The 25,413-nt window shown below is 46.9% G+C and overlaps 1 protein-coding gene across 8 annotated transcripts in view; it reads right to left on the bottom strand.

Annotated features, from left to right (window-relative positions):
* FOXK1 (forkhead box K1) overlaps positions 1-25,407 on the bottom strand; it is a 68,746-nt gene extending 43,339 nt beyond the window's left edge. For 5 of the 8 annotated variants that reach the window (XM_044433789.1, XM_044433787.1, XM_044433793.1 and 2 more), the window contains exon 1: positions 25,129-25,407. In XM_044433789.1, the coding sequence (XP_044289724.1) occupies positions 25,129-25,337 (209 nt within the window). In that variant the 5' untranslated portion in view covers positions 25,338-25,407. The other 3 variants (XM_044433792.1, XM_044433790.1, XM_044433791.1) reach the window with 3 other exon arrangements.
* Positions 25,408-25,413: the final 6 nt, after the last annotated feature.

Raw genomic sequence — 25,413 nt, 5'->3', positions numbered from 1 at the left:
GATGTATGCTTGCTAGACTTCATGCAACACGCAAGGAGCGCCACAGTTCTATCTTGAGCCACTGGCAAATTCCAGGTTACCTACTAAACAAGAGGTAAGAAACCACTTTCGGCCCTGGGGCTGATTCCAGTTTGGGAGAAGCTCTTGGAGGCAGCATTCCAAAGATGGGAAGGGCCACAGACGACGGGGAAGGGCAAGAATGCCAGCATATTTCATCTCTAAGGCCTCAGCCACCCGTAACAGAGACTCAGGCAGGGAATTTCAGATTTTCAGAAGGGGAGACGGAACTGCACAAAACCACCAAATTAGTGGCGGTTCAGGAAAACAGGGCAGAGGCAGGGGAAGGGGCATGTCCATCGGTGAAATTCTAGAATGCTGAATTGGCAGGCCAGGAGGGGCAGGCCTCCAAACTTGACCCCCCCCCCCACTAAGCCCATTCATAATCACACGTGCAGGATTCGTAAGACCAAGAGAAAAACCACGCATGTTAAGTATTCTAAACATCATGTCAAAAATGCAAGGGGCCACTCTCATCAAAGCGAGGGAGGTAGCCTCAAAAATCTTGGTCCGTTCTGGTGAAGAACACGGGGGGGCTTTTCATTCCTGCCCCTCGGAAGTTTCTTGGCCTGCACTGGTAATGCACGCTCGCTCTGCTGCCGTGGAAAGTCAGTTCGTCGCTGGGGCATCCTTCTCCTGCAAGAGCTGGAAACTGGGCCCAGTGAACATCTTGGTAGTCGCTTCATGCTGTGAGGCTTCGGCGAACGGGGCGGCATAAAAATGTTTTAATAAATAAATAAAAATAAATAAAAAGGGTAGCACTGCCCAGGTGTTCCGGTACTGCTGTGGCCAGGAATGGGTGACCGTCGATATTCACCAGCTGCAAAATTTCAGCTTGCCCAGAGAGTTTACAAACAAACCCAAGGCACAGCTCCTCGTACCAATGAAAACATCTGTTAAAACTGCTTAGCATGTCACTGTTAGTCCAGGGAACTGGAGAAAAGAACGGCACGTCCTAACATATGATTTAGCCTTGGTGCTTTAATGAGGGTTTCTATAAAAGACGAAGAAACAAATGAGCAGCCCCCTGCTCAAATGTAAAATTCTGCAAAACCATTAAGAGGACAGCATACTCTTTTACCAAGAAGCCTTTTCCATCTTATAAAAGCGCACAGTAGGAGACAAAACCAGGGAATAAAGCAAAGGTCTGGGAGATCACATTATCTTCCCTTTCACGCATGCTCTGAAGCCTCACAAACGGCCAGGCAGAACTGTGCTTTTAAGGCTGACAGGCACATGAAGGGGCTGAAATCTGCATTTTAGTCCCCACATAACCATGAACTTCACCGAGTGACCCTGGGCCATCACTGACGCTCAGCCTACCTCACAGGGTTGTTGTGAGGATAAAACAGAAGAAGATGGCTAGGTGATCCACCTTGGGTTCTTTTCAGGAAAGGTGGGGAAAGAATAAATGGAAACCACAACGTTGCTTGAGTCCTGTAGCCATGCACCAAAGGAGCCCCAAGCCGTGTGGTCAAGATCGTGGAAAGGTGGGTTCGGATGCATGCATCGGAGCAGGGTCTTCTGGGACCACCTTTGGTTATTAACGCGACTCTGCGCAAGCACTGGAAAGCGACAAAGTGCGTCTAAGAAACTTTGCCTTCAAGTTGTACTTGTGACCATCCGCACAACCTTTCACCATCCTCTCATGCTCATAACTGAAGTGGTTCAGCCATGGCTGAAGCATGGCCTTTTCCTAGCATATGGGTCCATCAAGGCAAGGATTTTAATCTACATTAGTTGCTGCGGTGGGATTGGCCATTGTTCTGACTGATGCATGCAGAATCCTGGACTGTTCTGCAACATGACTGCATAAGCCATGGTTTGCCAATCGTAGGTTGTTAGGAGCATGCAGGCCAAGAGCAGGAAGAGTTCTATCTCTGGCTTGTTTCTCCAAGAAGAACCCAGAGTTCCAGGTTCAGATGTAACAGAGAGCACCTTAATCCTAACCCTCCAACAAACCACGGTTTGTTAACCGTGGGTTTTTCAGTGCTTGCGAAACAGAGAGTAATGTGGCATAAGGTTAATCTGCTATTCCTTAAACAGACAATGGTGCAAAGAAATAAGATGCCTTCACCCTTTTTGCGCTCCCTTTAATACTTTTTACTTCCTTGATGAACTAATATTTATAGGCAGAGACAAAACCGAAAAAATTACAACATATAACCACAAACACCAGTATGAAATCCAAGTTTCTTTGAACAGAGCACAGAGGAAAATAAACTCTGAAGGTACAGGTCCATTTCAAACTGAAGGAAGAGGAATAAAACCAAAGAGACAGAAGAAAATAAAACCATGACTTGACTTTAAAGCCCTGGTATTTTTGTTTAAAGTCTTTGCCTCGCTACAGGAAGATGCTAAAGTAGGAAACAAGCAGGTTTCTTTGGAAAGGGTCTTCCACAACCACAGAAATGGTCCTGGGATCTCTTTTGGATATCAATTTTAAAAGGGAATAATAGTAAACTCTTCACTGTTGTGTGTGGAAATCATGTTATTTCCTAGTCCCTCTGAAGGGAAAAAAAGCTGTGATCAGAAAATCTTACTTGGGGAGCACTGTTGATAACCAAGTGGGTATGAGATTTCTTATCCCATCTCTTGTCCACAGGCAGTTCCTAAGTATCTCTTAGTAAAGATGTATTCATGGATAGAGCGACTCTAGTAGTAAACAACAGAATGTGCATTAGCTGAAAAAGAAGCCTGAAAGGGGGAGAGGGGAGTTGGAAAAAGGGGGAAGTTAGAACTTCATGCTTGGCTATAGGAGTACATCCAGTCCCTCTTTCTCACTTATCAGAAATGTTAGATTATGTGAAGAAAGCTCTTTAATAACATTACCTTCCTGAAATGCAGCGAACTATCGCTCCACTTCCAGTTTCGGTTTACTGTTTAACCAAACAAGTCATAACAAAATGATGTTTTGGCCAACTTGGTTTTACTGCTAGTTACAAAACATTATTTTGGCATCAGCTTAAAAAAAAGAGAAGTAAATGTTATCAAAACAAGAGTCTGTGCTTTCCAGAAGGGAGGCAAGGTAATGGAACTGCAGCGACGATGTTAGCCTATTCACAGCCTACAGTCATCTATCTGAACAACCCCTTGGGTTGCTACTGCAAAATTCAGTAAGTCTTCCGGGCCACAAAGAAGACATTTCAACTCTGACTCACTGACCTGGTGTGCTAAACTGTCAGATTCAGCATTCTGTGCAAAGCCCACGAGGAGATCACACTTGCAAACACGCTGCCTCAGTAGCAGAAAAACAGAAGAAGAGGTTAAAATCCTTGAGGCAAAAGCATGGGAATTTACACCGTCTTCCTCGGGCTGCAAAACGATAAAAAACACACCTCGCAAGCAAAGGATTCTCCCGCGCGAGAGGAGCACTGCAGCCAGCAACTGAACCCTGAATGGGATAAATTTAACCGTGAATTTAACCCTCCACCTGGCCCATGACAGCAGAACTATCCAGAACAGGTGAGAGATGATCCGATGGAGCAGACGGCACAGGACATGGGGTCGTTTTGCCAGTGCATTCCAGAAAAAAGTTGATTCCACTCTTGATTTGCTTCACCAAATTTCATCTCCCTCATTTTGATGGGCTTATACTTGAGATCTCCTGACACACTGTATATTTAGGTACATGCATGCAGAAACAGCTCCAGCATGCATGGGAAAAACACATTCATTGTGCAGAGATACCTCTGTGATAGCCGGAATTACTCCCTTTGAGGAATGGCATGCTGAGGCCATTCCAACAAACCTGAATTTGTTGCTGTGAAATTTCTGAACAGTCCTTTGAGGCATTTTAGCGACTGAGATTCAAGACCCTCTGTCCTATATGGCATGAGCCATTCAGCTCATCTTGCGCCTTCCAGATATGTTTGGATTCCAACACTTGGAATTCCCAGTCAGTGGCGCTGCTGGATGGGAATTCTGGGAGCTGAGATCCAAAAGCCTCTGAAGGCCACCTTATTGGAGAAGGCTGATCTTTGTATGGATAAAGGTAAAGGCTTCCCCTTGACGTTATGTCCAGTCATGCCTGACTCTAGGGGGCGGTGCTCATCTCTGTTTCCTAGCCGAGGGAGCCAGTGCTTGTCCGCAGACAGTCTCCGTGGTCATGGGGCCGGCATGACTAAACACCGAGGTGCACGGAGCGCTGTTACCTGCCCACCGAAGTGGCGCCTTTTCATCTACTTGCATTTGCATGCTTTCGAACTGCAAGGTTGGCAGGAGCTGGGACGGAGCAACGGGAACTCACCCCGTTGTGCAGATTCGAACCGGCGACCTTTCGATCTACCAGCCCAGCAGCACAGCGGTTCGAACCACTGTGCCACCTGCAGTCCCGCTTTGCATGGATACATGGATGTATATGAATATGAACTGCCATAGGCCCATTCACATTGAATCAGCATCATTTCCACCTTGAACACGCATAGTCTTCCCAGCATCATTTCTTCCTCCTGTTAGATCCCACACCCTCCAAGAGGCAGAGAATTTACGTGGCTGTTTCCAAGTCACCTTCTCCCTCGGTAACCCTGTCATAGCAACCCACAACTGTGTTCGCAAGGAACTCCAACAACTCCAACTGGCAGGCTGTGATCCGACAAGCACAAGCACTTTCTGCTTCCAACATTTGTTGCTCAGCCAGCTGGGAGAGAAAGAAGAGAGACCATAACAATGGGAACGTATTTAGCTTCTGAAGGCTAAGTCTGCCAAGTACATTCACCATTTTTCCTCAGATCCATTCTGCTAATGTCTCTCACCGCAAGGGACTCACACATGCAAGTGTGCCTAGAACACAACCCTGGCACACACAAAATAAACCTGGCAAGCAATGTCGCACAGGGTGTTACCTCACACTGCTCAGGTGCTCCAGAAAAGCAATGCAAACGTAGAGGCAGAGAGAGCGTGCCCTTGGAATATTATCTTCAAACGCTCTGATTATGTGCTGTGATTTCTCTTTTATGAACACCAATTAACTGAGAGGCAATGAGCATCCCCTGCGAAGGTTTGTTGAAAAGCATTCTGTGATATTTCAGGCCCAAGCATTTTCCAAGTGCTTAGCTGGAAGAAGGATTTTAACAAAGCCACTGCTTTTGGTCTCAGACGCAACCATATGAAATGGCTACCCATCAGAGGAGTCTTGCATGGGAACCCAAACCGACTGATGCTGGTTCCGGGGGGCAATGAGCCAGGTCCCATTTCTGGCTCTGGGTAGGCCCCACCAGAAGAGCCAAACATCAAACTGAGGTTCTTGGTCCCATTGTGAAGTGTTTAGGAAATGCATTTGCACATGCAAAAAAACCCCAGATCTATTTTCAAAAACCTCCATCACGGTCCCCACGATTTACCCAGGCCACCCGTAAATGATCCTTTTTCTGTGCTGTGTGGCAGTAGGAAAAACACAAAGAGAGGCTGCATTATTGTGTGATTACCTTGCCTCATTCTCCGAATTTTCCTGGTAGGATGAGTGTGTTCCAACAATGCCGTCTTCCACTTCTAATCCCTCCATGCTTTTCTACCACGCTTCCAACCTTTTATCCTTCCACCAACAAACAAATAAAAAAAAAAGGCACTGGGGGTGAGGAAGACAGAATAGCTTTACTGTTTCTTAGATCTGCATCACAAGGGGCCTTCCTACTCTCCCCAGCTTAGGAATGCTTTTGCTTTTTGCTCCACAAGCATTTGGATGGTCTGCTCAAAACCACAAGGGCGTCCTTTTCCAGCCCAGTCCACAATATCACAGCTTCGGATGAATGAGCTGCCATTTCGTCATACCTTAGCCACAAGAGGAAACAGCCAGTAAGCAAGATCAAACAGAATGGGCGAGCTGCAACCTCAAAGGGGTCGGTCAGTCAATCAATCAATCGATCGATCGGCGAGCAGCTTCAGGGCCTGCTTGGTTCTTGTCCAATGCGCATTTCCGTGATGGTTTGCAAGTGTAGCAGGGAATGAAAATAAAAAAAATTAAAGAGAGCAGCTCTTTCGACCAACGGGTGGGAGCTTCCTATTCAGCTGTATGTTATCGCAAAATGCAGCCCATATTTAGGTTTTGATAATAGGGCCTATAGAGTCAGTTAAAAGGAAGTCGAAGAAGCATTATTTTAAGCATAAAGCAGCCTTCTTTACATAAGAAGTTGCCTTACACGAAAGTAGACTGCTGTCCACACAACTCAGCACGGAGTAACGGCAGTGGCTCTCCGGATTTCAGACGGGGTCCTTCACGCCTTTTTCCAAGCCCATACGCTTCTGAGCCCAATTCAAGGTGCCAGTTTTGACCTGTAAAGCCTTATATGGCTCAGGACTGGAATACCTGAGAGCGTCTCCTCCAGGATGAACCTAGCAATATACTACGATCAACTTCCTTAGGCCTTATTCAGAATGCCTCCTCGCAGGGAGCTTTGGAAGGCAGCAAGGAGGGAGGAAACCTTCTCGGTGGTGGCCCCCTGCCTGTGGAACACTCTTCCCAGCAAGGCCCGCCTGGCACCAACGCTGTCCCCTTTCAGTGCCGGTCAAGACTTCCCTCTAATCCCAGGCGTTTGAAAACCTTTGATGGGCTTTCTAGGCATCTATTTGTCTTAATTATGGTTCTCATGATGCTTTAGTTGTCTTGATCACATTTTGGCAACCTAATGAAAATAGGTTTTACCTGTTTTTTATGTTTTAATATTGCTGCTGTAAGTCATCTTGGGTCTTTCTTAAAGAATGGTATCTCGAGGAGAAGGAGACGGCAGTGGCGGAACAAATACCTGTGGATTCCAGGGACTAAACTTGGGACTGTTTGCATGTATCTAATACTGACTTACAGCCCCTTCCCACAAGACAGAGGGCAAAGGAGCAAGCAGATTTGGCGGCAGCCTGACCTACCCTGGAGAAGTCACAGAGAAAACACTAAAAATAGCTGCTAAGCAGAACACAATTTAAATTTGCATTGGGGAACCTTTCCATTCTTGCAAACTGCACTGGGAATAATATTGAAAGGGCGGCACCAAAACGATTAAAGAATAATGTTATGAAATGGGTCTTCTTTCTTCCCACCACATCCTGGAAGAGCGAAGAAGAAGAAGAAAAAAAAGCAGATGGTAAAGAGGCTGAGGTCTGAGACCCCATTTTCAGTGCAATCGCTGTTCCCAAAAGCAAATACTTATAGCTGGGGACATTGAACAGGTATCAGCAGCTCTTAAGACAGAACACTGCCCTGTGATGCAACACCTCACTGAAGACCGTTACTCGAACCACACGGGGAAGACAAACACCCAGCCCCAGGTGCTTGTCCATCCGAGGAAACAAAAGAGGAACCGCTGCGATTGCATCACACGGCTGTGTCCGATTTCACAATCGCAGAGTCAGTTTCCTAATCATTCATTCATTCACTCATTCACAGTGCAGCTACCCTAGCTCAACATCCATGCTAAAGATCTTTCTGTGCAGCTCCTCCCTGCTAAGGTCAGCAAATGACCTGGAGACGGCAAAACTAGCGCTATTCTGAAAACCAGTTTCAGAAAGCGGGGAAGATGAGTTCCTCAGCTGAACGGCCCTTTCGGTTAAAGCCTTATAGCTACTTTCAGTTCTCACCATGAGCACTTCAGGATTACACCCAAGTGTGCCTGCCGTACTGAAAATAAAATTGCAGCTGTCTCAAAGAAATCTTAGCTCAATTGCATGGAGTTTCAGAGGGACTGAACAGGAGTAAAAGCGATAGTTCTGGAGCAAGAAACATACTTTGTGTTGCGACAACACCCACATATTTTGTAGCTTCTCAGAAGAGGTATTCCTTTCTGGTTGAGAAAGGAAAAAAGCCATTGTAAGATCTCAAGAGCGGCTGTGGAACACTCCCCCTAAAGAGGTACAACCGGTTTCAGTTCTGCAACAGTTCTGATGCCAAGTCAAAACTGCTCTGTTTGCCTGGGCATTTTAAGTCAGCCACTCTGTTCTAAAACACCTTAACTGCTTTCCAAACGTTCTTTTACAGTAGCATTTTTATTTGTTTACTTATTTGATTTATAGGCAGACTTCATTTCCTGCAAGCCAATTTCTTGTTCTGCTATCTATGCAATGAAAGGTGCTCTGCAAAGATTGTAATAAATAAAATTTAAAAATAAAACAGTATATGCAATGAAGTTTTGAAAGTATTATTGTAAAAATAATGGTTGTGCTGTTTAAATCTGTGGAGTCATTTGGTGGGGCCTGTCTCTTTTTATTATTTATTTATTAATTATGACTATTAAAACCTTTTGTATGCTGTACTATTATACAAGATCTCAGGACAGCTTGCAATTTTTACAAGTCTTTGAGAGCGGGAAGGATCATGCATTGCGCTTAGATTACTACCCCGCACAACTACCTTAACAGTTACAGTCAGTAGCCACCAGATATTTCAGACTGCAATAATTAGCATTTAGCATGCTCCAAAGGCTCAGGTAAAGGCAGGTCCAGCTTTCAAGCCATCATTCCTTTCTCCTAGTCGCCCTTTGGTCCACCGTGAACGCTTCACCTGGCTCTGCGTAACAACTTCTCCATTCCATCTTACACACTGAGGACGGGGGCTGCCCCCTGACCCCCCCCCCCATTCCTAGACACTTGGCCTGCACACCCTTCAACAGGCATCCGAGTTTGGAACCACAGTCATGGCTTCAAAAATATTGCACAAGGCCACGCTGTTGTTGATGTTGCAGGAACGGAGCGACTGCTTTCTCAGCACAACCGCCATCAAAAGACCTCACTGCATTTCCATTAAGTTTTCAAGTGGAAGAAACAAACTGCAAACAACAGGTTAAGTATCCCTGTTAAGAACATAGAATAACAGAGTTGGAAAGGGCCAGGGGGCCGCTGTGGGGTGTGGTGGTGAAGAACGTGGGCCTGGGACTCAGGTGACCTGGGTTCTGGTCCCCACTCAGCCATGGAGCCAACTGGGTGACTCTGGGCCAGTCGCAGACTGTTGGCCCAGCCTACCTCACAGGGCTGTTGTTGTGGGGATAAGATAGAGAGCAGGAGGAAGGGAATGATGCCAGCTGCTTTGAGTACTTTTAAAAAGAAAAAGGTGGGATAGAAATCCAATAGACACATTGGGTCCAACTGCCTGCCAATGCATTCTCGTTCTGCAACAGAAGCCAAGGAAAAATGTTCAGTGAACAGCTCACATTTTACAGGAACTTCCCCTTCCTGTTCACGCAGTGGGCAGAGTCTACAATTTCTACTCTCCTGTTAAGTATGAAGCGTCTTGGCCTTCCCCACGACTGTGGAGTTGTGGGGAAAGAAACACGCCATCACCCCACACTCCAGCACGCTTCTGTGGAGTGCCAAGGTACGCTCCGAACGATAACCAAGCCAGCTTGTCTCAGCCCAGCCCGATCTTGGAGCTGCCGCAGGAGAAGAGAATGTCTGAGAAGTTGCACAAGGCTTTGAAGGTGCTTCGACAGCATCCCCCACCTTCCTGCCCATCTCCTAGGACAACACCCAGAAAATCACAGGGCAACTTCTGAAGACCTCAAGGGCAGAGAATCTGCAGGGCAGCACCTTCCTTACTAGAAGCTTGGCCTGGCAACTGGGGATGAAAACTAAACCCCCATCTTGTATCAAGCCAGGTATTCCAGCTTGCAATATGCTGTTTTTTACATGAGTATGATTATTTGCATATCTTTATAGGCCGCCTAGAATTGCTGAATAATGATATTATTAAGGAATAATTTTTTCTGCAATTAAAATCTGTGTGTATTTTTCACTCTCTTTACTGAAACACGGGGTTACTGGGAGGCTGGAAAGTTCCTGCAATGGCCATCTGACACTTTCGTGTAGCAACTCTAGTAATGCATACGTTGGTTGGAAAAATAGTTGGCTGGGATCTACTATTGTTAGCTGGGATCTACTATTGACTTCTGTCATCCAAAACTAAAAAGCTTTGATCACAGAAAAAGTGACTAATTGAGGGAATTCGTTTTTTTCACTAAAAAAAGAATGCTTTGGAGAAAACCAGTTGTGTTTTTGCATGGTACCAAACACACAATTCTAATGTGAGCACATCCTCCGGTTTACCTTGTTCCATAAAGTTTTGTGTATGTTTTCTTATGTGCGACAGGTATCCGGCTATGTTTGGTAGACATCAGGATAACACAAAGGGTAACATAAATCCCAGAGATTTGAATTCTGTGAATCACTCATCTGTTGTGTTCACGGCTAAGCTGAGATTTGGACCCTTGCAGGCTGTTAACCATTATTCGACGCCACGCCTGAAGTGCGCAGCAAAACTCTGACCGTCGGGAGACAGGTAACGGAATAGTGCTTGGACAATCACTTTCTGTACTCTGCCTCCGAACCGTCCTGTGTCAATACATTCTAGCGTGGCTGTTTGAACAATGTTTAATAATAAACAGATTTGAACAACACAAGAATAAGAACAGAATTACAGCTCTCACTGAAGACCAATACATGAGATTTCAATGAGGGGTCAAGCAACCCTAACGGTCCGAAGAACAAGAGCTTGCCTCCCTCTTCTAAGCTGCAAATTTTGTATTTAGTATATGGCGCCCCATTCGTCTTGCATCATGGGATATGCATATGGACATATGCCATGGCCCATCCTGAGAGACAGTGTGGTATAGTGGTTAAAGTGCTGGACAAGGACTCAGGAGATCAGGTTTTCAGGGTCCACTCGGCCATGAAGCTCACTGGGCCAGTCACTCACTTTTAGCCAGACCAACCTCACAGGGTTGTTGTGAGGATAAAATGAGAGGAAAGCCCTATAAGCCGCCCTGCATCCCTTGCAAAAAGAATAAAGGTGGATAGAAATGTAATGAAATAATATTTCCTTTTATTGCTGCAAGACCAACAAAAAAATGGGATGCATTTCCCACCTGGCATAAGGAAGAAATTTAAATTTTCTGGATATAGTGCAGTGAATGATTTGGATGCGGGAGAATCTTTTGTTACTATACTCTCCTCCAATGTGCAAATATTTTTAAACTCCAAAGAAGCAAAATGCAACCCTTTAAAAGAGTCCAGTTCCTAAAGCAGCTTCATAGCAAATTCTCTAAGGGAGAGAGGCATTGTGTTAGCATCTTTGTTGGATACACCAGACTGGTTTAATTGTTATGTAAATTACACTCGCTCTGCCATCAAATTTCTCTTAATGGGCCATTCATCACTGCAAAGTTTTCTTTGAAGGAACCAGCTGCTCTCCCTTAGAGGTCTCCCAAAACATCTTAGGTTTCAAAAAACAGCGGAATCACCCTGAAGTAAAATAAGTGAGAGAGAAATCTCAAATTCACAAACTCATTTCACTCCCTCTATTGCATGGAAGGAAGTTAACTAACCGTTAAATAGACTATGGGTTGCTAACAGCCTGATTCACAAATCAGTTAATCTGAGCTACCTGGACATCCCCATGGCAAGACTTGATACAAACATGGCCCACAATTCTTCCGAAGGTGGATTCTGAGCCCGGTAGGTAAACAGTGCGCAATTAAATAGCACCAGTTGATGCCTGGTGAGAAAGCAGAGCTTTCACCATGACAGACTGGTTTGCAGGACAAGCTGGGCTCAGGAGGGGTCATTTAAACCATGCAGTGAGAGGGGACACACTGTGAATATACCATTCCTGGTAGGGTCACGAAGTGTCATCCAAACCTGGCCACCATGGGCTATTTGAAGGTAAACTATCACAAAAGCATTAAATTGGGAATTGGGTCAAGTCATGGTATCCTAAGATCTCCTTTTATTTTACTATATTAAGGAGGCTAGTTTACATGGAGAACCGGCCTGACTGGCTTCTTGGGCCTGGCCGTAAATGGAATCGGTTTTTGAACGGGCCAAATGCTCCCTCGCAGAGCAGCATTACATGGAAGCAGGAACAGCGGACAAGCTTTCTCAAAGGTGCTTGTTGGCCATTATTAAACTGGTCAGCATAATTCCCATAAGTTTCTTCCCGGGACACAGTTTGAAAACCGTGGCTACACAGCAAGAATTCCTTTTCTTTCTTGAGCAGTCGGAGTAAATCCGCAAACCGCCCGGTGTGTGTGAGTGTGTATGTGGGGAGTTTCCAACAAAGTAGAAAGAATCACACCTCAGGGCTTATGAATTTGGTCCAGCTTCTAAGCCCTGCAAGCATCTTAAAAGACACATTAACGCTGAGCTTCCAATTGTTCAACCAGCATTAAAATGTGCCAAGCGGGCACTGACAACAAAATATTGTGCACGATTCCCAACCCCTAATTAAAAGTGTGCTCTTGCTTAGCTCCATTCAGCCTTAGTCAGGAATCTGAGCCCTCTGGGGTGCACAGAGGACCAGGAAAAGACACATAAATAACTTGGGGTCTTGGGATTAGGAGAAGAGTGCAATCTACACGTTTCTACTTTTCCCCTATACTATAAAGCACTAATGGGCTTAAGGTCGGAGCTGGCTGTCAGTCACAATCTTGACTGCTATGCAGAAGGGAGGAATTCTGAAGAGTCCAAAACAACCAAAGGCGCCCTTTTCTCTCTCCTTCCTTTCTGCGAGAAGGCTCACCCCCACACACAACCTTTGCCCTGCCTTCGTGCTAACCTAAGCGGCCAAGGGTTTTCCGCAAGCCCTCTCCCAACCCCAACACCCCTAGCATTTCGGGAGTCCACTGTCCCACCAAGCACAACCCGTTCCTGTTTCTCTCTCTCAATGGACAACCAGGCCTGCGAATTCAGGCCCGTGGAAGCCAGCACCTTGTTTCTCGGTGGTCTTGTTTTGCTGTTGCAGATGTGTGCGCCCTGGGAAGGCACAAGCAGGCTGTGAAAAGCAGCCTTGTCATGTGGAAGGTTCCCACTCCGGGTTCCGGCCAGATGCCCACCCTAACCCTCCCCTGTAATGTTCCGTTCCATTTCCCCTTTCCTCTCTTCCGCTCTGCACACTTGGCATTCTGTGGTCATCCACATACTCAGACTCTGTTGTGTTATTGTGCAGTTGCCTCGCACTGAGCGGGCAGATAACATGGCCCTTTTTTTGGGGGGGGGGGGCGAGTTTTAGCTGCAAGACTGCCAGCCAAATTAGCTATTAGGGTAGGAGGTGGCAACCAGCTGTCCCACACATTTTCTGGCTTACCACTCCCATCCTCCTTCACCACCAGCTATGCTGGCTGGGGCTGATGGGCAGCTGAAGGCAACACATTTGGAATACCACACATCGAGGAAGTGATGAGCGACTATCATTGGAAACACATGGCCTGCCATGGATCAAAGTCCCTAACTTTACATGTTCTCCATAAACTGTCCTTTTTCATGGTAAATATAAACACATGCTTAATATAATGCATGAGGCTGTGATCCTTGACTTGCTGACTAGGATGAAGGTCTCTTTGGACTTTCAGGAACCACAGTGTAGAATGGAATTGTACGCTTGTGAAAGGGACTTATAAATATATTGTCTAGTTTTATTTGGCTTCCGCTCCAGTACCAAATCTTCACCTCGGGGGAAAGCAAACCGGGTCACAAGAGAGAAGTTTCACGAGATTACGTAGGAGAAATGGTAGTGAAACAATAATTCCACACTTACCCAAACTACGAACCTGCGAAGGCCTAAACCCCTTCGAAGACCAATAAAAGCACATGTGCAATGGAAAGTTAATCTCCAAAAGGACACATCAGCGAACTGTTCCAAAGGCAGTTTTTAAAAGGAGAGGGACTGACAGAGTTAATAGAAAATGAAGAAACCTAAAAGCTGAGCTTCAGTCTTAACGCAACCCCCAAAGTCAACGCTGCTACCTTGCAGTCTGCTGACGTGAATGGAGAGTCAAATCCAACAGGAAATACCTCGGTATGCTTTGTTAACTTAAAGGAATCATCATAGTTTCTTGAAACCGATGGGCCAGGCAAACAGCAACTTTCCACATGCTTAAAGTCCACCCTACCAAACCGGTAAAGCTGAGCGACATGATGTTCAAGCTTTCCAGGCCCAGGTAGCCCGCCTCACGGCTATGAGGGTACCCCTGCATGTCGGATTTGTAGGCATTTAATCGGTGGTCTTCCCAGGCTTGACCTGAACTGAGTGTCCCCTTCAAGATGTACCGATGCTTCAAAACCCATTCTGTCCATGCTTCACATATTGTCAGACACCTTCCAGGACATCATCTGCTCATTAATGGCACTAGATTTTGTGCATTTGTATGTATTTGCTCAATTTCAGAGCTGGGCCAATTTGCACTCCCCAAAAGACACAAATCCCCACAAACTGTACAAAGCCCAGGAAATGTGCCTTTTGGTGCTTTTGAGAGTGAGAGAAAAACACCCGTTGGGCCATTTTTAATTTTTTTCTGTGGCGCCTATAAAATTGCATGAAATACAAAGGGGTCCACAAGTCAGTGGAATTCACATGAACTCAGTCTGCTGTGGAATCTGCAGGTTGGCATCTTAAAAATGTGAATGCCTTTGAATCCATTGTGGGCTTCTCCAACATCCCTGTCTGTACCTATGGGCAACAGCAGCTTGCTCCACCACCAAGCCTTTTCCTTTGAAACACAGATCTGGTTTGGGAGTGGGGAGAATTCCAGTTCTGCCAGTTTCTGACATACTTTGAAGAGGTGTGAGGGGGATCCAATGCATTTTCAAATGCAGCCAAAGCCATTCAAGGCTGGTCTTTAAAGGGTTACTCATCTGCAGTCCACGGTCTTCAACAGGCACCCTGGGGCAGAGCTACAGTTGAAGAATCTAATCTGCCAGGCCCAATTTTAACTGGCAATGCTAAAAAAAAAAGGATTCTTAAATGCAGGGAAAAAACCATTAATGGAGCTCTTTGCAAACAGCTCGGCCTTTGCAACACCGCCAGTTTCAGTGCAGAGAAGGAGTAAAGCCCCTGAGCTCTCGACCACAGATTCCACATTTCCACTCGGAACTGGAGACAGGAAACTGGCTCCTGCAGGAACATTGTGCCGCTTTCAGCCAACCCGGGGCTGGCTCTGTTACACGCTTCAGGATACTGCTCTCTTAGGCTCCGTAAACACAGAGCATGGAGACGCTGCTGGCTCACAGACACACGAGCCGGGAGCGACTCTGCGCTGCATGAGTGCACAGGTCTGGTGGTTTGGTGTGGCACCACACATCTCTGCCCGTCCATCCCAGGAATAACAAAGCCAGCTAGAGACAACAGCCCGGTTCCCAGAAACGATTAAGCCAGTATCCAAGGGCTTTTCCTCTCCAGAAATACCTTCTCAACTTGGCTTGCAGTTTCCAACAACTGTAAACAGAATGGAGTAAGTACACCCTGCTGGACTGGATGGAGGTTCTGCTAACTCAGAAAGTTATTTCCTGTCTGGGGCCCCAAGCCAGATGCTTCCAGAGAGTTTACAAGCTGGGTATTTCCCCTACTGTAAAGGTGGGAAGGGTAGGCCGAAGGGCTGGATCCAGCCCTCCAGAGTTCCCCAGACAGCCATGCCTTCTTTCTCCGGCCCGCCTTTTTTCTCCCAACTGGCCATCCTTGGGTGCTTTCCCTGTTTCTGTGCAAGATTTTCCTCCATTCTGAGAACGTGAAAAGCCACAGCTAAGAGCTAAAATATGCTTTCATTTGGGACTCTGCAATCTTTGCTTTGGGCCGGCCCACCCTTGGCATGTAACCCGAGAGCGTCTTTGAAAGGAATCAGTCTGTTGGCTGAAGGAGCGCCTCCAATTCTGCCCTACTGATAGTCCACTTGGTATTCTGATATATGCCATGTCTAAAGGCAGATTCCATTTAGCTATCACAGCCAACGGATTCCTATGAACCTGGGGAGTGCTGAGAAAGGGGATATTTTTGAGGTGCAAACATTGCTTTTTATGTGGTGGAGCAAATTCTCTATTCCTGCCTTAGGCCTTTCCTTAACTGCCTGCCTGCCGACTCCCCCCAAAGGATTCCAATTGTTGCCAAGCAGAGAGACAATTTTATTTGTAACTCCAAAATGCCTACAAAGTACACACCCTGCACATGTTCATCAACAGAGTTATCCCCTTGCTTGTAGCACCTCTGGAGACGGGCAAAACAGCTGCCTGGAGATTATGGGGACTTTCTACAGCAACCCTTCCATCCAACTGCATTCCCCCAAATCGTGCTTATGTTGCTCTGAGAAGGATCAGCAAATTGGAGAAATTATAATTTTGAACAGATACAGCTCAAAGCGCAGAAACACGTAACCCCTATGGGCTGCCCCTTCCAAGAAACTGGGCACAAAGGTGCCAATGCGCAGCAGTGTTCCCATATTGTGGGACTGATTTACATAGACATGAAGTTTCTTGAAATCACCCAAACCGAAATAGCAGGTAAACCAAGAGCGTAACATGGCATGCCAAGTAATTTTAAGAAGAGAAAATGGGACATGACTGTTTTTTCCCTAGCTGAGCATCTACGGAAAAGTCAATAGGAAATATAACGTAAGATGAAAATGATTAGAAGACAGGTATGTACTTTAGAAGCAGTTCTGGGTTTGCACTGGTGGTTATGTGGTCAAAGTCGGAGAACATCGTTTGCTGCTCTCTCTACGCTGGCGTCTGTGCACACATACAGAGACCGATAACATCATTTCAACCACAAGAATGAAGCTCAGAAGCAGCTTGTGAGGTCATCAAAGCACAAGAAAGCAGAATCGTGTTGCTGATGATGACTGTGTTGAGCCCTGTTGCTAAAAGGAACGCAGCTGGTCATTTCGGGTTTTCCAAAGCTACGCTTTTTAAGGTCAAACTAAAAAGGAGAGAAGAAATAACATCCACCTTCATTCCGGTTTGTAAACTGGGCTTAATCTTGTATCATCTGAGTCTTTTCGAACGCCTGAATAGAAAGCTATGCCTCAATGCATTCAACAGCAAAGACAGAGCACAAGAGGTTAGTGCTCATTTTCCAAGTTCAGGGATGTTTCTCCTATAGATACCTTCAGATTTGGCACAAAAGCAGCAAGAACTGGTGTTAGGCACCAGAGCTTTCCAGGTAAAAAGACAAATCAAGCAAATCTGTATTCCAGCAAACAGGTCGGTTTCGAAAACTAACAGTGTCCCATCAATTGTCAGCAGTAAAGTCGTCTAGGGTTTAACTTGACGACCTTCCTTTTTGCTAATTGTGTCTCTCTTTTTGCTAATTGTGTTTTATTATTTTCCCCAGTTACTTTGTTCAATCTGTGAAATACACTCATATGAAGACTGCAACAAAACTTCTGTGACAGACGACCTACGGATCAACAGAGCTTATGAAAGCAACATATACCATGCTAAGGTTCCATTGAAGAATCTAAATTCTTCTCCATCCAGTGAGACAGAGCTTCCAACTGGGAAGAGGATGGAAGGCAGAAAAACAAAGGGCATCTTCCTTCTATCGCCAATATAAATTTTAAACACAAGGCAGAAGCAAAGGATATTTGATACGAATGTTCTAATTGTGCTGTAAATAATTAAACTTATACAGGCATCTCCAGAGTTTCTACACAGTGTCAATAATATTTGCCTATCCCAGATCAGCCGGCAATTGCACATGCCATTCACAGTAACAATAAAGTTTTGCTTTTTAAAAATTAAAAACATATTTACTGTCCATATTCCACCACTATGGGCATGTTTGCACAATTAAGGAGAGAGAAATAAGCTACGGCGGCTTATTCTGCCTTCCACGATCAGGCAAACCTGGTCACTATTAACTAACCCTTCTGCAAAACAGATCAAAGCTGCATTTGCACAAACCATTAACCCAGGATAACTGCAAATTCGAGGGTAGCACGAAGGAGTGATCCTGCTGGGAGATGCTCCCCAATCCCTCCTATTTGGCCTCTCTTCCAAGCAGGAACAGCTGCAATAACCAGGAACCTACCAGCCATAGGACGCTTACTCTTCCTTCCAAACCAGACGTTGGCTTGTCTTCTCTCTAACAAGCCAGCGTCTAAACGCCAACGATAAACTACATTTGTGCTTCAAACTCTAGCTTGTTAAAGAACAGACCAAGCCAGGAAAGTCTGGGTTCCAACAGAATGCTAAATATTCTACAGCTGGTCAATTTCTGCTTGCCATAGCAGCTCTGTTTTCCAGGGAAGCCAAGTGGGAGTGATGGAGTTACTGCTCATTACTGATAAGCCAGAATTCTCAGCAATTCTGGCTCACCGCACTGTATACATGCAGCTGAAATAGCCTCCAGGAGCCTGATAATTAATGCCAAAACGCTTGACTTGTTTGCAAATCCCTTCCCCATCACAGAGGCAGGAAACGACAACAGTGACACACAGCCAGGACACCGGGTACCAACGGAAAGATACCAGCAACCATGTTCTTGTTGGGCGCAGAGCGAAGTTGCTCTGCCCTTCGCATCTCTAAGCTGAAAGCCCCGCAGTGGGACATCAGAGCAATTGTAAACAAGAGGGGCAGGGGCAGGGGGTGTACTTCCCAGAGTTGTAGCAAGGAAAAAAAACGTGGAAAGCAAAAAGCACTTTGCCCGGTCCAAACAGGTCTTGTTTTCAACCAGAGGAGTCTATTGCTGCTCCATCAGTAATTGACAGGTTTCAAACACAGGAAGAGCCCTGCCGGATTAGACCGTGAATGCGTTTAATCTGGTATCCTGTTTCCCACAGCGGCCAGCCAGATCCTTCTGGAAGCCGGGCAGAAAGGCAAAAAGCTCCTTTGTCCTGCCAAAACTGCAAGAGGCGAGGGGGCACTTCACTTCAGACACAATCACACACAGCATGGTGTATGACGAACCTTTCATACAGACACTGTTGCTATCTGCATCTATACTTTAGACGCAGGTATTTTACTTTAATGTATGCATGCATGCATGCATGCATTTTATGCAGGTATGTACACTGCGCTGAAAGGACGGCCTCCTATACTCCTACACCAGGCACTTCCCTTCTCCAGCAAAGAAACAATTTGATTGTCATGCATCCTGAGCTAAGAAGGGAAGCAACAGCTGGGTTTCAATCATTTCTATATCTGGGGCCTAAACCTTGGCATGCCCTAAAGAATACGGCAAGAACTGAAACTGTTTACCTTCAGGAAACTAGAGGGCAAATTCCATTCAGGGAAAAAAAGAGGCGTTGCATCATTTGTTTTACAACTCTGAAGGGAGGGGCGACCAGTCTATTTACTCTGATCATAAACAGTGGTAGAGAAGGCATTTTATTGTTCAGGGCTCCGAGCGGCATAGCGATCCATAAATAAACCCCTCCCCATTACGGGTTCAAAAGGAGAAAGGCTCTCTCCCATCTCAGGAAAGAGTAAGAACTAGTTTTTCACCCTGTTTTAATTCCGCACAAAGCTTTTATGGTTCAGTAAAGGAAGTAACAAGGCACTGAAGAATTGTACACAAGTAAACCAAGAGCTTATGGGAGACGTACATGGATGCCGTAGGCTCCGAGAAGGGAGGGGGAATGTAAGCTTGTTTTACAAGGAGAAATTAATTACACTGACATAGTCCAAGGGTATCGCCTTCTAAAAAGAAACATTTCAAAGCCCAAATGCCTCAGAGAAAGCAAGTGGCTAGGGATTTATAACTAAATTACTAAACACAAGAAAACAGCCTGCAGAGAAAGCTTTTTTTTTTAATCATCTATTACATAGAAGGTTGCTGAACAAAACAGCCAGGCCGTTAGGTACCCAGTGATGAAGATACACGGTCCCATGATCTCCGACCCTCTTCCAAATGTTTTAAGATACTCATAAGAGGACCTATCTAAGCAAGACTGTGTATGCTGTTAAAAGGTATTAAAAATAGATATGCTGGGGGGTGATACCTCATGCCAATATAGCAGATTTTTTTGAAATTCCCTCCCTTTAGGGCAATCTTTCCACTTCAATCAGTCAGTCAAGCTTGGAACGCTGGTCTGTGAACCCGCATCAGTGGCTCCCACAGGCCAGATAAATGCTTCCCAGACATGTGCCCAGCTCACCTGGCGCACTGGCCAAGCTTGCAGGATCTCAAAGCTGCATGAACGGAGGGCAGTTCCTCGAACAGTTTCAACACTGCCTTGGACGTATGCATGGCAGGACGAGCTCACCGGCCGCTGGAGAGTCCTCTTTCACAGAATCATTCCGCTGTTTTCGCCAAATTATTCTAAGGAACGCCCGCAAGAATATTGTCTGAGAGGCACTAAAATAGCATGCTCGTGTTGGGCTGGAAAGCCACACTGGTTCCGAACATTCCCATGGCAACACTGAATGGTTGCACGGGAAAATGTAATCTCTTGCCACCCCTGTTACTGGTTTCCTGCCCCAGTGGAAGAGAAGGCAGCTACCGTGCCCATGCCTCCCTCACCTGTCCGTGCCTCCCTCACCTGTCCGTGCCTCCCTCCCAGCCAGTCCCTTTCGCTCATTCTCTCTTCCTACCACCTTGAGAAGAAGGGCTCCTCAGTCAACAGGTAAGAAAGGTGTTCAAGGAGGTGCCAAAGAGGACATGGCTGCATAGCTTTTTCACGGCCAGGTGGGATCCCCAGGTGCCACCTGGCTACCTTATCCCACTGGGAGAAAAGGAGCTAGTGATTCCTGAATTGTAAAATTGCTTTCTTTGCACAAAGCAGCACACGGCTCCTGGCTCATTCTTACGAACCAAGGTCTTTCCAGTTCCCTTTATCTTACCAACGTATATCCCTGGATAGACACACAGCTGTTGCTTCTTCTCCATCAGCAGAATTCTTCCTCCACCCCCACAAACCAACATCCCTCAGGAATCTCTCTCTCCCCACACCGACTTCCTATTCCTCAAGGAGCAAAGATATCCAAGGACCAGGCTCGCCTTGGGGAAATTTTATTCTAGCTATTTAATGTTTCATTAGCACCAGCTCTGCTCTTTCGGATCAAGGAATATTTGCCTTTCCCCACATCTCCCACCAGAATCTTGTGATCCTACTAACTGAGACAACTGTTTTCCTTCAACAGCTTTACTCCAATTCTAAAATTAATCTCCTTCTTGCATATCTCCATCACATTCTCCAGATTACTTTTCCTCCGAGACATGCTCCTTCGCATACAAAGCGGCCTTCCGTCACCAGAAGCATCCATTCTTGTAGCTAGAATTTCTCCCAAATGTCTGTTTTAGGGCCTCCTTTTCTCCATCAAAAGAGGACCCTTCAAACGCAGCATCAGTAAAGCCCAAACAAACTTTGTTTGACCCAGGGCATCCTGTTTCCTTTCTCAAAGTCGAGACCCTTCCTCACCTTTCCCCACTGCTTCAGGTGTCTCACCTCAAGATGGGACCCTTCCTACAACTTCTACCCCACCAACTTTTGTCCTTCTCCCAGGTTGGGGTCCCCTAAATCCTCCTCTTTCCTTCACAGGGAACTCCCAAACTGACCTATCTCAATTGATCCAAGATTCACTTTGGAAACCGTTTTCAACACTTGTGGCTCGACCATGAAATGGGAGTTAGAGATGGAAATAAAACTGCTGCACCTCACGAGACCAGAATTCCTTCCCAACCTCTCTCTCTGTATAGAAGAACCACAAGCAGCCCCTCGTGCTTCAGACCAGGCTTGGGAAGCACTAATCAAAGCAAGCTTGAGTAAAACATCTCTTAAAAGTTAACCACTGCCTAACCAAAACAGACTATTCGTGGGAGCTTAATTTGAATCTGTTCCTCAATCTCCCCAGTGCACCAGCTGAAGAACTTGCTGTTCCCAAGGGACAACCCGGAACACCTGAGTGGCAATAATGACATGTCTCATAAGCTGAGAAACCATTTTTTCTTTCTCAACTCATGCAGCATTTGTGAATTAGATTCCTGCCCCTCCCCATTTCCCTTAGAGACTAACTTTTCCCTGCATTTTCAGGGTTCCCTCTGCACACCGAAGGCACTGAAACCCATGAGGCAAAATGGAAGATGTGCAGTCTCAAGCACAAGTGGGAAACAAGTCCTGCAATGATGCCTAAAATTAGTGATTGGCTTTAGGATGGCTGATGGGACTGAAACTAAACCCTGGCCTTCTCTGCGGTGGCGCCCCACTTATGGAATGCGCTCCCCAGAGAGGGCCGCCTGGCGCCATCATTATTTGCTTCTCGGCGCCAGGCCAAGACCTTTTTATTCAAACGTTATTTTAATTGCTGATCGTATTTATTGATTTTATATATATGCCAGGATGTTTCCAATTTTTAATGTTTTTTTATGTATCGCTATTTATTTGTGTTGGAAGCCACCCCGAGGCTTTCGCAAATGGGGCGGCATATAAGCTTTCCAAATAAATAAGACAGGAGCTTAGCAGGCGAATAGTTCTGTGCCCGGGAGCGAAGAGATGGGATGGGGTTGCACCCGCTTTGAAGGACCAAGTCCACAGTCTGAGGGGACTCCTAGAACCTTCATGCACTGGCCTGGACTTCCTTTTCCAACCTCTGCTTGTTCATCAGTGGCCTCCCTCCTGGACAGGGACCGCTCAGCGTCACGGGGATCACAAGTGCTGGTAACATCAAGGCAGGATCGCTGCAATGTGCTCTCTATGGGGCTGCCCTTCAGCTTGGTCTGGAGACTGCAGCTTGGACAAAATGCAGCATCTTCGAGGTTCTCGGGAGCTGACCCTTGTCCACATGAAAATCCTTTGCCGGGGGAACGGCACTGGCTGCCGACTCGCTACCGGGCTGGATTTAGGGTTTTACTGCTAGTGCACAAATCCCTAAGGAACCTGGGAGCAGAGAACCTCCTTCTCTGCTCACACTTGTGGTGGTTCCACGTGGTCTATTTGGGGCCCAGCAGAAGTTTTCAGCAAGGCGGCTCCCTTTCTGAGGGACTCCTGGGCTCTGGAGGTCAGGAAGGCACTGATGCTGGTGTTGTTTTTGGCACCTCCTGGAAAAAGGGCTAATTCAGGATTGACCAGGTAACATTTTATTAATATTCTCTTTTTAAATCTGTGTCTTCTTCATTTAATCTCTTTTGTCTTCTGTTCTTCACCACTCCAGAAAATGTGCAAAAGCACAGCAGCATTATCAATGGTGCATGTAAGAATATCTGGAATGCCTATGTATAATTTTCTTAAACCGTAATACTACACCTCACCACTCATAAAACATAGCGAGAGTGCATAGTAACTGTGTATTCACTGTAACAGATTTCCTGAAATGTCAGGTAAGCTAACCTTTATACTTTCTTTTATTTTCCCTTTACTTTTTGTTTAGGTTTTGGTTTTGATTCTGCAAACTGCTTTCAAATGTTTTAAATAAATAAAGAAGTTTCCAAAACAATTGAAGACAGAGCCTATTCTAGAAGCAGTTAAGAATCCCTGGTTAACTTCAGGGATCTGCATGATTACTTCCTGCCCCCAGAAACTATTTCTGCCCCATTGAGTAAGTACACCTAGGAGGGTTTCCAAAGGACAAGGAGACCACTGACATATGTTTTGTATAAATCTTATCTGAGATGGGAGAGAAGCACCACCACCAAGCTATCCATTTTGTTCGCTTAGGGTTATTCCAAGCTGCCAACCCGAACTCTGTCCTGCAAGATTGTTGCTGGGGCGCGTGTGATACAGTCCTTCAGACCTTCAGCACTGCGATCCTCTAAGCTCGCAGCTCAGACTCCAGTGGCCAAGCCCCAACCGGGTCGCCCTTTCAGCCAGCACAAAACCAACCCCACCAGGTACCCCTCCAAGAGCAGAAATACACCTCACAGGGGGAGAAGCGGGGGTTCTCTGGGGAGGGGAGGAGAAGATACACCTCTCATTCTAGCCACTGGGTGTGCATAAGTCTTCACATTCAGAGGGCTGTGAACATCTATGGCTGAAGGTGACACACTCTTCCCTCCATGAAGAAGAAATTCGCCAGAGAAGGGTGATTCCCCATTATGCCGAGGAAGGAAGTTTGATTCACTCCCATTCTGCCGGGTTACATTCACACGGGCACCATGCACACATGCGGGTTTCCCTCTCTCAGAAGAAAGCCCCCCTTTGCTCCTTTCCACTTCCCCAAACACTAATGTGGGGTTTCCTCACCTCTCAAGACTGAAACCACACTGACTCTCCGTGGACACCTCTTCTCATCCCCTCCCCCTTTTTTCCAATCTGCCCACATTCACCTTTCCCCCTTTTGCAACAAGGGTGAGTTTCCCCTACAAAATTACCCACAGAGCCCAAGTGTGTGGGTTTCCCTTCATGCATAGGTTCCCCCCACAGAATAGGCAACCTTTCATTTCTTCAGACCTCTAAACACACCTGTGTGGTTCTCCACCATAAGGAGAAACTTGCTTTCTTGAGACCAGTTCCAACCTTGCAGGATTTCCCCCAAAGTGTGACATTCTGCCTGCTCCCCCGCACTCCCAGGACCACTAAACCCATTTGTGAGTTTTCACGCCCACAGGCAAACAAAACACAAACCTGGCTTCCCCTGCCCAGGCCAGGCACATTTTCCCCCAGTAACTCTCAAATCTATATATTTAATTTCTCCCAGACATTCAGATCTGGGGCCCCTTTGCCCCCCTCATTCCCAAGACCCGCATGGACATGGACATGCCCCTTGTTGGCACAGGACACAAATACACAAACACAAGTGTAGGTTTCTCCAGGTCGGCTAGGCTCAACTTTCTTAAGACACCTGGCTTAAACCCACATGCAGCTTTCATACCCCTTCTGAAGACCCAGTGACTCGAATGTGTGCCTTTCCTCCCATTCCCGTGGTTGGGCCTCCTCTCAAGATGGTCCCCCATCGCTCAAGGCCCCGTAAGCTCAGGGCATGTGCAAGGAGTGGGGCTCCCCTTTTACCCCTACCTCCGTTCCCAAAACTCATTAACCCATACCAGAGTTTTCCCTTTCCAGACAGACAAACTCACACGCATGTGGGTTTGCCCTCCTATACCCAGTCACCCCGCACGGGTCAAGACACCTTAAGTACCCTCTCCTCTTCCTCGTGCTCCAACCCCCATTCCCACGACCCAGCCCGTAAGCTCCCATGTTCCACAAAGGCACGGCTCGTGTTTCCCTTCCGGGACACATCAACACACAAAAATGCGAGGGCGCCCGTTTCCCAAGACCAGCGCGAGGCTCCAGCGGAGGCGCCCGCATCCCTGTCCTCCAACCCCCGTTCCCACGGCCGCGACACCCAGCAGTCCCCAGCCCCGCGTCCCAGGCACGCACGGCGAGGGTCCCCTCCGGGACGCGTCCGAGCGCGAGGGCGCCCCTTCCCCGCGCCCCCGGCGCGCCCCGCACTCACTGCGGGGGCAGCTGCAGCGCCGGGCCGCCCCGCCGCTGGAAGGCGCCGTCCACGAAGACGCCGTTCTTGCCCAGGCAGCGCAGGTAGAAGTGGGGCGCCCGGAAGGCCAGCTCGAGGTGGCGGCGCGAGATGAAGCTCGAGTGGCCCATGTTCACGTCCACCGAGCCCTGCGACGAGTTGCGCCCGATCGTCACGGCCGCCTGGCGCATGAGGAACTCGAAGTCGCGGCCCTGCAGCCGGGCCAGCGGCGCGGGCAGCGGCGCCGCGGCCGAGGGCGCCCCCGGG

Source organism: Varanus komodoensis, unplaced genomic scaffold (genome assembly GCF_004798865.1).
Source record: "Varanus komodoensis strain SLA01 unplaced genomic scaffold, ASM479886v1 scaffold26, whole genome shotgun sequence".
NCBI classification, from domain to species: domain Eukaryota; kingdom Metazoa; phylum Chordata; class Lepidosauria; order Squamata; family Varanidae; genus Varanus; species Varanus komodoensis.
This window is presented reverse-complemented; position numbering and strand designations above follow the sequence as displayed.